Genomic DNA, 14,075 nt, shown 5'->3' with positions numbered 1-14,075 from the left:
GAAAGATAGTTCAGGGAAAACGCGGGAGAGTTCGTTACAAGTTCAACTGATATAACTGAAATTTATAGACAAAAATGTATAGTAAACAGGAAAATAAAAATGTATAGAGGAAGGAGGAAAGATTTTTCTCTGACTAATTTTCCTATTATAAAATATTATTCGAAGCAGGAAAATATTTTCAGAAAACAAACAAACATGGAAAAATGTTTATGCTCTTGTATGATTGCAATTGTTCTTTTGTATTTTTCTAATTGCCAGTTGATTTGTGATTTTAAAACTGTTTCACTACAAATAATAATGCATTTTCTGCATGCAAATGGTACAGAAGCTAAGCAACAAATTATCCATTCAAACTTTATACAAGTTCAGCACAATAAAGTTACATTACTCAACAAAACTACACCTATCAAGCGTCAAAATTAGTTGCCTAAGTCTATACAGCATCTTCACAGACTAGGAGAGTGAGGCAACACCAATCACCATTGATCCCATTTGTTTATGAAGTCATTCCACATTGCCCCCATAATCGATTCTCGTAATGAGAAAGCCATGTGATCCTGAATGGAAGAAGCCAGCTGTATATCAGACTCGTCATCAATATCTGGCAATTCTGCCACAGCCACTCCATCAACATTAGCAAACAACCAATCATCTTTCCCTTCGCGCCTGATGTAATTATGTAACACGCATGCAGCAATAACTATGTCCCTTTGGACATGAAATCCATATTGAGGGGCAACTTTAAGAATAGGAAATCGTGTTTTCAGCACATCGAAAGACACCTGAATGGTGTTTCTAAGGGAAGAATGTCGGTGATTAAATAGTTCCTGTGGATTTCTGGGCAGCTGATTGGCACCTCTAAATTCATGAAGGTGATAGCGGACTCCTGGGTACGGAGCAATAAATCCTTCCAGATTTGAGTATCCCGTGTCAACTATGTAGTATTTTCCTGTCAAAGAACGGAGTGGGTAAGTAACCCAAGAAAAAAGCTAGAGAAAATAGAAGTTCCAAGTTTGAAAGAGACGGCTTGCGCGCGCGTGAATGCAATTATAGATAAACATGGTTTGTGCGTACAAATTAGACATGGAATACAGAGAGACCTCAATTCTGGGTAAAGCTACAAATTACTGCAAGTTTGTGTGTTATGTGAGCATGAGAGGGAGTGTGTGAGAGAGAGCAAGAGAGGGAGGGAACCTTCGGGTATGATAGGGAAATTCTGATCTGGATCATCAAGGACTGCTCTTAATACACGAGAATCTGCAGCAGAGCCTTCCCAACCCGGATAAATAAATATGAACTGCAAGTCAAATGTACAAGCAGCCAAAACATTTTGTGATAAAACACCTTTCTTATTACGAAATCGAGATTGGTCCTTGGCTGGAAGGTGTGCAGGAACATGCATACCATCTATGACACCAATACAATCCTGAACAAAAAGATGTCAAGTAAGTGGCATAAAATAATGCATCACAACAGATATAGAATAGTTTTGCAGAGATATACCTTGAAATATGGATAGAATCTATTACTGGACAGAATTTCTGGAGGAGTGGCGATAGGTGGTGGCTGTAGAAACTCGCGTGAAAGTGACTTGATTGCCTTCAACACATTATTGAAATGCCGGCTTATGGTTTCACCTGAATGCTGGAACCTTTCCTGGATAACTCTGTTACGCTCGTTATGACCAATAATGTTCAAGAAAATAGCCAGCTGCTCCTCTATCATAACACCTGCAGTATCACGAAGCATGCCTCTTTGTCTGAGAATGCCACATAGATTGTGGAATACATGTTTATCCATCCGAAACATTTCCCGGCATCCATCATCGGGGCCATCCAGCACTTCAGACATAAAACTACTTCCATAAGGTGACGAACTATGTCGAGGTTGCCGAGTTATACTGTTATAATAGTAATAGCCAGCAGCGGCCGCAACTAATTCCATATTGTCCAATTCTAAGTCGAAGTCTTCCATACTAGCCAAAGTATCTGTAGAAATTGGATTAAAATGGAGAATATACAACACAATGCAAGAGGTTAAATATATAGATAAATAAAAGTAATTTCCCTTGAATGTATGTCTACTTTGCTTATTGACCTTCAAAGACAAGCAAGCAGCCCTAGAGACCACATCATGTGGCCAACTTAACCAAACAACGTAACTTCACAGTTATCTATCATTTAAGAAAATTAAACTGACAAAACAGCCATCAATCATGAAGTCAAACTAGTTTTGTATGGGGTTTCTTCAGAGTACTTTGTTCGTACATAGCACAACCATAATTAGTAACCAAGGAAAATACAAAATAAAAAGTGGTCAATCAAACCTAATTCAACTAGGGGTAGCACTACACTTTCCCTGCAACCATGGCAACCTTTTCTCACTCTTTAGAGCGATAAATATCTCCCTGGCAATGGGTTTCTCAAATAAATCCAAGGCAAGAAAGTAAATTTGTTGATCAACACCTTGCATCTCATCCAATACTTTGATGCATTTGCTGATAGAAAATTGATCCTCATTTTTCATAATAGCAGCCGCCCTCATTTTGGAAGCAGCAGCAATTTCCAGCATAGCATCCACAATGGCATCACCGGTTGCCTTACGACTCCTCTTCCCACGACCAGAACCTCCTGGCGTCACAGATTGACGCTTGTTGTGTCCATCCAACATGGTGACATCATCTCCAGAGCCCGACGAACCATCCTCATCCACATAAGCCATAATCACTAGGATGAACAAATACCTCCCTTTTAATTCCCAGTACACAAAATCAAAAATTGCTCAAATTCCCTCAACAAATCCAGAAAATAAATATATAAGAAATTTTATCTAACAAGGTTCAGCAAATTAAAAAGTAACCAAACAGTGCTATGTACAAAAAGGGATCACACCTTTTTTTCTCATTTTTTATTCCATTTCACTAATTCCATCCAATCAAACAATGATATTTGATAACAAAAAAATGTTAGAAAACCAAAAAATAAAACCCACCATTATTTTCCTATTTCTGTTACTGGGAAAATGTCAAAATCCTTACTTTCTACACCTCTTCTAAGTAACCCAACAATGCATTAAAAAATCACAAAAAATAAATAAAACAAAGAAAAAAACCGAGTACTTCAGTCGGAGAGCATGAACTAAGCAATTATACATCAAAGGGAAGGGAAAGAGCTCACCTTTACAGTGATTATGATTTATGAGTATGTTTATGCATTTGATCGGGGAATCAGAAGGTGACAAGGCAATTTCAAGGGTTTACAGAAGGGTGATAAAGAGGGGGGAAACCCTTTTCTTCGAGGCCTACTCCAATTTAGAAGCCCAAGCCTTTCTCTCAAGTGCAAAATATTTTGTTAGCCCAAGTTTGTATTTTTCCTACAAATTTTGTGAAAAAAATAATTTTAGAAATATTGTTTTGAAGAAATTGATATAATGAGGGATAAAAGGGATAATTTGAAAAAACTTTAAAAAATAAAGTTTGATTTTATAAATATTTTATTTTCTTGACTAATTCAAAATTCATTTTTAATTAAATATCCTCAAAATGTTTAAGAGTAATACAAAAAATCATTCATAAATTATATTTAATAAATATGATAAAATAGATATATAAAAAGCTAGAAACCCGTGTTTAATTACATTTGTACATTGTTTCTTTTCACAATCTATTTGTGTCCTAATATTCCAAAAAAAAAAAAAAGGCATTCCAAATACTAGTTTAATATTAGATTTTTTTACTTCTATATTAAAAAACAATTGTGTATTTTTTAGTGTATGGCATCTTTATTAAGCTACTGTTTTTAAATGCTTTTTAAAACATTAAATTTTTTGATAATTTTTAATGCAAAAAAAATTAAAAACAATATTTTCATATATTTTAAAACAAAAATTATTTTAAAAAAAACACTCGAAAATAAAAAATACAAATGGAGAATATAATCTGAATAATTTCAGATCAAAATGTATATGTCTATACATCAATTTTTGGGCCATCAAAATCCAAAAAACCAATAATTTCAAAGACTACCCTCTAAAATTTAGGGTCGGGACAAAATCCCCAATAAAGCCATCCTAATTGAAACCAAATGTCTATACAAGTCCCTCACTCTTTTCTCTAAAATTCTAATCTCATCCTCTAATTTCCCACAACTTCTATCCAACTCCTCAACAACCTCTCTCTGCCTTTTAGCTCCAATATGATTCTTCCTCCTCAGTTCCCCTACCAATGCCATTGTCTGTTGCAATTCTGAGAGCATGGCTGGGCTGCGTTTTTCACCTTCTTGGTGATCGTTTTCCTTCTCCACTTGATTTTGCAGCTCTCTTAACGAACATGACCAAGAAGAAGTGATTATTGGCTTATACTGAGATGTTATTAAGCTATGCTTTGATGATTTAGATGACAGAGCTAGTCCAAGAACTTGAAACACCATTGATGCCACATCCATGGAAGCTTTCAAGATCTCACCTAATTCTCCCATGTCCTGATTGTTTGCTGAACCGTAGTGGGCTAGCTTTTTTCTACTCGATAATTTCTTCAAGCTGCTCCAGCCTGATCTGGACTTGTGATTTTTCATGTCCTCACTCATCCTTCTTGCCATAACATTGCATGTCTCTTCTAACATGTTTCTTGCCCTAGCTGAAGTTATTGGACTGGGCTCACATTTTCCTTGATGAAGCAAATGTGAAACTACCTTTAATGACTTCACAAATTCTTGAATAACTTGTATCTTCTCCAGCACTTCATTGCATGAATCAAGCAATTTGATGCTGCCATCGTCGAGATATTCCTCAATGGATTTTCGACTTGATTCTTGTCGATACAAGACATCGCCAATAGTGGTGCTTTTGAGTGACTCCAGTGCTTTCTTCTGGGTGTTGATTGATGCATCAAGGGCATGACATAGCCAATGCTGATCAGAAACAGTTGGTGGTGAAAGGGTTACTAACTCTGCCGTGAGGTGGTGCAGGTAAAATGGGGTTATGATAGGCAAAGGAGCGACTGCCGGAGAAGCTGATAGCCTCGCCGGAATCCCCATGGAGAGGGTTCTAAAAATTGATAATGGTTTCATATTTCTTAATCTTTTTCGGGCTTTGTAGTGCTATTGTGTGGGTGGCCTTTGTCCTCTATTTATATCGCTAATTGTTTTCATGTGGACAATTAAAAATTATTGTCCACACTTTATGTCCTTTTTCAATGAGAGCATGAAAGTGAGAGGTAATATAATAGAAAATCCGTGGAAGAGACGCTAATGTCATGATACACGTTCTTTTAAAAGATTTATTTGTTTTTCAATTAATAATTTTTTTTATCTTTTTTATATTTAGATGTACTAATTTCAAAAAAAAAAAAAAAAAAATTAATGATATATTTTTAAGTAAAAAATATTTTAAAAAACAATCGCTACTACACTTTTAAATATCCCATAAAAAAATAATATAAAATCATTATTAATTGATTTTATAGATAAGATTTTATACTAAATTAATATTTTAAATGATATTAAGAACTTCGTAATGAAGTAGACACAAAGTCTATTCTTAATATTTCCATTCTTTAAATCAAATTAAAAAAAGATTTAGCATAACTTAATTATAAATTTATACAAAACTATTTTTTAAATCTTGTTTAACAATTTAAATTTTTAAATTAAAATAATTTATTAACAAAAATAATAGTTCATGTACACAACTATTATTATTATATATATCTTTTAACAGTGAAAGTGCATGATCCTAGTTTCTAATATTGCATTTTTTATTTATTTTTAATAAATTATTCATGTCCAAACTTTAAATTTATAAAAGATTAATTCCCAATAATTTTTTAAGATTTGAATTTCAAATAATAAAGTGAATTGCAATTAAAACATAGCATAGCTAAACCTATTAGACTGGGAAAAAGATAGTTCTATTATGATAAATTCCCAAAACTTTTGATAATTGCAGTGATTGATTGCTATAATTATGATGTCTTGGATATTGGTTCATCAAGAAAAAGTTTAACCTAATATGAAAATATGCCTTTTTTATAGTATTGAAATTCAGCCCAGCAAATTGATTCGGGATCCAACCGTTTCTGAGACTAGAACAAGGTTAAATTGAAAAAAAATAAAAGAATAAAAAACCCGATGTGACCCGATGATCTAGTAAGACTCCGGTTGCAAACTCGTTGACTTTTTTTTTTTTGTTAAAACGACGTCATTTTGATTTTTTTTAAAAAAAAAAAAAAAACTGACCCGGTCAAAACCCGAAACCCGGGTCTTGAACTAGATCGGGTCTTAAAACTATGTTTTTTCTATACCATTTTTTTTGTTACAGATTAATCAAAAACGTTTTATTTGTACAGTTTATGATTTAAAAGTAGTTGTTCTAAATAAACAACAACTACGTACTTTTCAATTTAACTAACAATGATTAAAAGCAAGAAAAAGAAGAAAGAAAGAAGAAGCAACTTGGATGCAACAACGAAGATAGTGATGTACAATTATTAGAGGCATTACCCCAAAAATAAGAACAAGCGATATCGATCATTGAGTGAATGTTGATAAAATTAAGTGAAGAAGAATGATGGGATGTAACAAATATTTGACAAAACAATAAATGTTTGAATAGGAGATAGCTTTAGTTTTGTTTTAAAAGATACAACACATTTTAAGTATAAATTAAACCTTCAAAAGCTAAAAACAAATGCTTTTTATGTGGGTTCCAAAAAATAACTAAAATTATCTCCCATCCAAATACATATTAAATAAAATGTCGAACACCAAAGTTATATTTGTGTGGATTTGGTTGATATAATATGCCCTCCGTTTAGAAATGTTTAGATGATAGATATAAAAACCAATATGGGTTAATTTGGATTTTATTTAGGTTGATTAGATTTTATATCAACTTGGATTTTTTTTATCAAAATAGATTAGGTAAATGTTTTTCAATCTAAACCGATTGAAATTTTAAATTAATCAAATACTGAATCAACATATCAAGTTCATAACTAATGATATGAACTTTAAAATAACATTAAATGAAGGTAAGGTGGGTAAGCTTGAAAAAAAATGAATCTAGACGAAGGATGAAAAATACTAAAAATCAATCATCGATCACAATTCAACTATAATATGTGTACATGTGTTGCACCATATTGAATAAAACCTATCTATACATCTATTTAGATGGTGAATAACTAGATTTGATCATTAAAAAACATATCATGTGACTTATTAATGGCATAAATATCATCTACTCACTAGGACATGTGAAACACATGCCAACGAGTTTGCAAATAATAAATAAAAAAAACAAAGTGAAAATATTAAAACATTTCTCATGTTCCTTTTAATTATATATCATATCTATGTAGATTTTATTATCACAATTCACCTTAATTTGTATCTAAAATTACAATGACAAGTATCATTTAACTTTCTGAATAAAAGCTGAAGATGATGCATAATGGGTACATTAATCCCCCAACCGTACAGAAAATTGTACATAATAATTGGTGATCTTTTATATATATGGGGGAGAACTAAGCTAGTGCATGCATGTATGCTAATTAATTTATTAGCAGGCCAATTAAAGGCATTTTGCAAGACAATTAGAGAATATTTGATTGAAGTCTAAGAATCTATTCAGAACCAAAACGAAGGAAAAAAAAAAAAACATTGAATTCTGCTTCTTATCGACAAAAACCAACTCTCTCATGGTATCATATAAACATAGAGTGAAAATCGCTACTGTGGAAGTGTTTGATGAGACAAATTGATGATCTAGGCTCTTGTTGTTTAACCTAGAATTTTTTTTATCTATCAAAAACAAAGTCGTTTTAGTTAATGGTTTTTTTTTTATATAATTATTTTTAATCAACATTAAAAAAAAAAAAACCATTTACATAGTTTAATCTACTAGATACACCAAACTTAAATCCTACAATCAACATAAATCTTCTTGCCGAAGAAAAATTAAGGACCTGTTTGAGAGTATGGGTGCGGTTGTTTTACAAAATGTTTTTCACTTAGAAATACATCAAAATAATATATATATTTTTTTATTTTTTAAAAATTATTTTTGATATTAATTAGTGCATCAAATTATTTGAAAACACTAAAAAATATATTAATTTAAAATAAAAAAATAAAAAATTTAACTTTTTTTACAAGTACTTTTAAAAAATAAGAACAAACAGGGTTTAAATTAGAAAAAACTAGGACAAAACCAAAATATAATAGATTGGGAACTTGAAGCGACAGGGGCAGCATGTCAAATTCCTCTCAAGCCACTGTATAGTGCAAGTCTTATGGAGTTTATGAGAGCAAGGCAAGCCAGCAACCAAAATCTATTAGACTGCCAAAGAGGAAGAGAATCTGTAAAAATATGATACGATTTATTTGTTTTAGTACTTTTCAAAACAAAAAAAATCACGAATACATTCACTTGAACATACAAGATCTGTTTATGATACTATATAATTCTCATTCTCTAAAAATTAAAAATAAATAATGAAAAAAATAAAAGTTGATTCATTCATACAAACTTTAATTCCGCACTGCAAAACATAGTATTAAGTAATTCATTTAGTAATTAAAAAGATAAGGTTTTTTATTTATTTATTTTTCTTCTTCTTCATCATTACTATCATTATTTTTAGGGCTCAAATTTTGAAACCAATTGTAGAAACAATAAAGTTTCCTATCAATTAAATTTCTTCATGTATTATTTTTACATGAAATAATTAATAAAATAAAAATAAAAATAAATAAATTGAAAAATAAATAAGCCTTCATATATTTTTTTTATCAGTAAAAGATTGACACACGGGATAAAATATTTAGGATATCTTGTTATAAATTAAAAATCTCATAAATAAAAACTAACTATTAAATAATAACACGTGACATTAAAAAAGGGCTTAAGAACCTCTACAAATCTCTATGAATAAAGAGCTTTATCATAAAAAAAAAAAAAAATATTGGAGATATAAAATCTATCTTCAAAAAAAGAAGCTCTATCAAAATCTCTTAAGTCTCCTTCATATGCACTTGAAGCTTACAATCAAAATCTCTAAACCTTCCTTCATGTATACTTGAAGTTTATAGAGAATGAAGTTTTGTTAGATGAGCCTAAAAACTTCATAAAAATTCTTTAACAACACTTTGAAAACAAATTAAATATATTTTTTAAAGCATTAAGTCACAATATCTCATAATTTATATCTAAAATTGTGTTCTTATAAAATATAAATTTTGGTTTGATTTTATAAATAAATGAAGTCACCACATATAAAATCTAAGGAAAAAAAATCAGATGATTGTTTAATTATTTTGTAAGAATATTTTACATAAAAATTATACTCACTAACATATTTTAAGAAAATTAAATATTCATACACATGTATTTATTTAATTTCATGTTTTTAAAATTATATCTACACCAATATTTAAGATAATTTATTAATTTCTTTCTTTAAATAACCAAACAAATATGAAAATCTATTTTTAAATTTAAAATTTTTAAATCATAAAATCAAAATTTTATTTGTCTAATTCGTTTTCTTCAGTTTTCCTATTCAAGAAAAGGAGAAGATACTGTTGATTAATTTCGTAATTACTTAAAATTAGAAATATCACACAAGAGATTGCAAGGTGATGTGAATTGGAATTTAACGAGGAGACATTCATGCATATCTTGATATATTTCTCAATTGTTTTCATCTATTTTCTTATCAGGATGAGAATATCTAACACAAAACAATAATAAATAAATTAGAAAGTAATAAAAAAAATTTAAAAATAAATCTAAAATATAGATAGGTTTAATTTAATAAAAGGAAATTGGTCAGATAATATCCCAAGTAATTAAATTTAAACAAAACAAAAAGGAAAATAATAATTGTGATATATGAGAAAGGCCCGCCGACAAGTGATAGGTTTGACCTTTCCTTGGTGTCTGCCTGCTCCTCAGACACACAAATAAAAATGACTTAATTATAAAACATAGTCCCTATAGTTTATTACAAATATCTATTTAGTCCTTATGAGTTCAAAAACGATATATTTGATCCTTATTATTGTGCTTCCGATCCTTTTCTTCCATTTCATTTTTTTCTGATTTTAAAAATAGAAAAAAAAATGAAAAAACAAGTAAATAATATGAAAATTTGTAAGAGAAAAGAAGATATTTTTAAACAAAAGGTGTGTTTTAATAATTTTATAAGAAAAAAGGCATATACAAAAGGGATTTAAACGTGTTTAGTTGAAGTAAATATAAATCAAAACTTAAAATAAATATGTATTTAAAATAATTTTGAGATGAATTTTTATTTTTTTAAATAAAATATATATAAGACATGTCTTCTTTATCTCTGTTGATTTTTTTTCTTAAGATATTAACTAAGTACTATTTAAATACTAAGTGAGTTGTTTAATATTGTGATGCAAGATATTTTTAATTTTTTTTTACTTAAAAATATATCAAATAGCTTTTTTTTAATTTTTAATATCAATATATCAAAATATATTTTTAAAAAACATTCAAAACTAGAAGCTACTACCATACTTTTAAGAGTTTGTTTTGTATTGTGGTAACAACTATTTTTTAAAGTATTTTTTGTTTGAAAATATTTTGAAATAATTTTTTTTATTTTTTAAAATTTATTTTCAATATTAATATATCAAAATAATATATATATATAAAAAATAATTTTAAACAAAGAAAAAAAGTAACTTTTTTTTTTAAAAAAATACTTTTAAAAATAAAAAAACAAACGGGTTTAAATACTCTCTAAAATGACATTAGTCAAAGGATTATTAAGTAATTATAAAACTAAAGGGACTGTTTAATTTCTTAAGACTAAAGAACTAATTTATAATTTACTCAATATAAATTATTATTTGAGCCGTCTCTCTTTACCTCTTCCTTCGTCACGAAAACACCTCCTCCTCTCCCTGTCTCAGAAAACCCCCAACACGAAGACCCAGATTTATGGATATTATGATAATCACAAGCAGCAGCAGCACAAGGGTTTCTTTGGATTTGACTGTTACATCAATAAATTTGGAGTCTTCTTCTATTTCTTCACCATTTTTTTCACCCTTTGATTGCTTGACCTTCTTTAACAACCTTCCTGGATAGCCAATTTTTCTTCTTTTTTCGTATTTCTGATACCCCATAAGGAAAAACGAGGTACTTTCATCACTTTTGGTTGTTCTTGATTCAAAACTTGTTAATTTATGAATACATATACAAGCAATTCTACTTCTTTTATGAATAATAAATCTAGGAGAGTCAAGTCCTCTGGGTGGGCTGCCTTTGACTTGAAACAGAGGCAGAAAGATGGTGAAGTTGATGGTAAGGATCCTTTTCCAGCTATTGGGGACCTGCCAGTTACTGGTGGTTTGAGGAGGAATAATGATGTTGGTGGTTTATCTTCAAAGTCTTTCTCTTCTGTGCTCAAACCTCCTGCTTCTGCTGGTTTTCCTGCTTTGAAGACACAGAATGTTAATAATTTGACCGCCAAAGTTGCTGATTTTTCTGCTGGTTATAGGGATTCCGATAAGGTTATTGAGGAGAAGAATGGTGGGAATGTTTTATTGGATTTGCAGAGGCTGAAAGAGATTCATGGCTGGGCTGATTTTAGCTTGATTGAGGATGTCATGGCCAGTGTGGATAATGATGCTGAAAAGGCTTGTGTTTTGTTGAATGGGATGGTTTCTAATGCTGACTTTGACGAGGATGAGGGAGCAAAATTTAACTCTGGTTTTAATAAGAGTCTTGCTGATGATATTGCTGATTTGAGCTCGACCCTTGAGGATGCTCTAAAAGATAATGATCATAACAATGATAATTACAGCATAGATTTGAGGGAGGATGTAGGTGTTTCCTCTTCAGCCGATGCTGCTGCGAACATGAAACTGATCTTGGGGCACTTAAAGTCTATACCCGTTGAGCCTGAATGGGAAGAGGATGATGTTTACTTGAGTCATCGAAAGAATGCTTTGAGAATGATGAGGTAAGTGTTTGCAATCCCTCTGCGTGTTCCTGAGTAGGATGATATACATCTTTTTAAATGAATTTCATTGAATGCTTTGTTAGGCACTGCTAGGCTGTAGGTATCAAACAGCGTTGTTATTATACTTGTCAATTGAAGACAACCGAGCTAGAACCTATGGGGCTATGTAGCTCGACTTTATGTTGTCTGGGTTACATCACCTTATTCTCTTCATCATTTAAGTGCGCATATTGATATTACCTCGTTATTGTTCCCATGATTATGATTTCAGAGTCATAAAGGTAAAGCATTTATCTTGAAATGCTTTGGTTTGGGAGGATTTGCTTTTGTTATGATGATGTATTGAACTTTAAGAATGGCAACACCTGAAAGTCTCAAATTTTTTATTGAAAGGATGTCATGTTTGTAATTAAAGGATGTCTCGTTGTCAAAAGTCACATAGGAAAAGGGGGAGGGAGATAGGGTTTCTACTTTGATAGCTATTTTGTAAGCTGTGTCAAAATACTGGAATTATAGAGATAGAGTTTCTGGTATTTTGAAGGTATGATGAGCATTTTGTTTTGAAGCCATGCCAGTTCTTGTTATATTGAGTTATACTAATATATGAAATACATTCCTTTATCTGTTGGCATATTCTTGGTCTTTATAATGTTTTAGAAAATAGTATTTCTCAACTCATGGTCTGGAATTGCCTATGATAAATATGTATTATTTGATTTTGTTATGGTCACATTAGATTTTGGGAATTCTCAAAACCTTCCATTGAACAGGTTAGCATCTCAGCATTCCAGGGCTGCCACTAATGCCTTTTTAAGAAGGGATCATTTTTCTGCTCAGCAGCACTCATTGAGAGCTCGAGAGAAATGGTCGGCTGCTGAACAACTCAATGCTAAGGCAGCCAAGGAAATTTTAAGCATACGAAATAGTGACAATGATCCATGGAAATTAGACTTGCACGGTCTTCATGCAGCAGAGGCTGGTCAAGCCTTGCAAGAACACCTGCTAAAAATTGAGACCCTGTTTCCAAACAATAGGTCAACTTCTCCATGTAGAATAAAGACAAAGAATGGGATTGTACATTCTTCACCATTTGATGCCTTTAGTACTGTAGATGCAGAGAACTTGGATAAGCAGCAGGCAATATTCAGACAGAGGCCAACATCGTTACAAGTCATAACAGGTTCCCTCACTGAATATTAATGGATGTTTCTGTTCATTTGAACTTTAAAAACTATCAGTAATTGCTTTAAATCCACTTCAGTCCAGTTTAAGACAATTGTATACTGTATCAAGTAACAACATCTGGTCAATATTCAGATTCATCCTTTGTTATTGATGACCCCTTACTGTTTAATGTGTTATAATATGATAATTATTAACCATTGGCCCTTAAATCACATAACAAGCTCGCATGCATATCAAAGGGCTTGTTTTGTAACACTGTCTTAGGCAGATCATGTAGACGTTCACCCAACAATATACTAGACATCAGTACTTATTTTCTTCTATTCCACTACAGGTGTAGGCAACCATAGCAGGGGGCAAGCTGCACTCCCAACAGCTGTGAAAAGTTTCCTCAATGATAACGGGTTAGAGATTCCCTCATCTCCTTCTTTCCTATCTGTTGTTCATACATTAGAAAGGAAAAAAAATCACATTCTAGTACACTTTTTTAACAGATATCGATTTGATGAGACGAGGCCAGGCGTGATCACTGTTAGGCCCAAATTCCGTCACAGATGAACTATCAGCTAGTATACGAGAGTTCAGAATCATGTTATTTCACCCTGAGCCATAGATGCTACTTCATTGTTTTAGTTTGAGGGAATATTTCCGGCTTTGACTCAGCTTTGTATTATTAGTATATGTTTGTTGAATGACACCCATGTACATTATTAGCTCGCAGGATCTTTTTCTGTACTACGGAAATAATTGGCTCATTCTGTTTTGGCAACCTCATAAATTATCGGGATCTGCCTCAATGTATTACACCTGAGAATTGAGATACTACCTCTGAGTTATTGGTGGATTTATTAATGTTCTTGCTTCTGGATGGATGTTTGTTTGCTCT

The 14,075-nt window shown here is 31.4% G+C and overlaps 2 protein-coding genes across 3 annotated transcripts; one reads left to right on the top strand and one right to left on the bottom strand.

Moving 5' to 3' along the window:
* Positions 1-329: 329 nt before the first annotated feature.
* LOC118044951 (uncharacterized) lies at positions 330-3,317 on the bottom strand. Of its 2 annotated transcripts, none has more exons than XM_035053420.2 (5): positions 3,177-3,317; positions 2,466-2,747; positions 1,504-1,988; positions 1,195-1,426; positions 330-949 (listed from the first exon to the last, which is right to left on the bottom strand). In XM_035053420.2, the coding sequence occupies exons 2-5, from the start codon at positions 2,719-2,721 to the stop codon at positions 477-479; spliced, it is 1,446 nt and encodes a 481-aa protein (XP_034909311.1). In that variant the 5' UTR covers positions 2,722-2,747; positions 3,177-3,317; the 3' UTR covers positions 330-476. The 2 variants fall into 2 exon arrangements, with proteins under 2 accessions (XP_034909311.1, XP_034909309.1); XM_035053418.2 differs by having other exon boundaries at positions 2,466-2,726.
* Positions 3,318-10,887: 7,570 nt separating this feature from the next.
* Positions 10,888-14,057, top strand: LOC118044952 (uncharacterized). Its single transcript, XM_035053421.2, has 4 exons — positions 10,888-12,004; positions 12,775-13,184; positions 13,524-13,593; positions 13,684-14,057. Exons 1-4 carry the CDS (start codon positions 11,226-11,228, stop codon positions 13,745-13,747), a joined length of 1,323 nt encoding a protein of 440 aa, XP_034909312.1. The 5' UTR covers positions 10,888-11,225; the 3' UTR covers positions 13,748-14,057.
* Positions 14,058-14,075: the final 18 nt, after the last annotated feature.

The sequence above is a fragment of the Populus alba genome, chromosome 19 (assembly GCF_005239225.2).
Source record: "Populus alba chromosome 19, ASM523922v2, whole genome shotgun sequence".
Classification (NCBI taxonomy): Eukaryota; Viridiplantae; Streptophyta; class Magnoliopsida; order Malpighiales; family Salicaceae; genus Populus; species Populus alba.
This window is presented reverse-complemented; position numbering and strand designations above follow the sequence as displayed.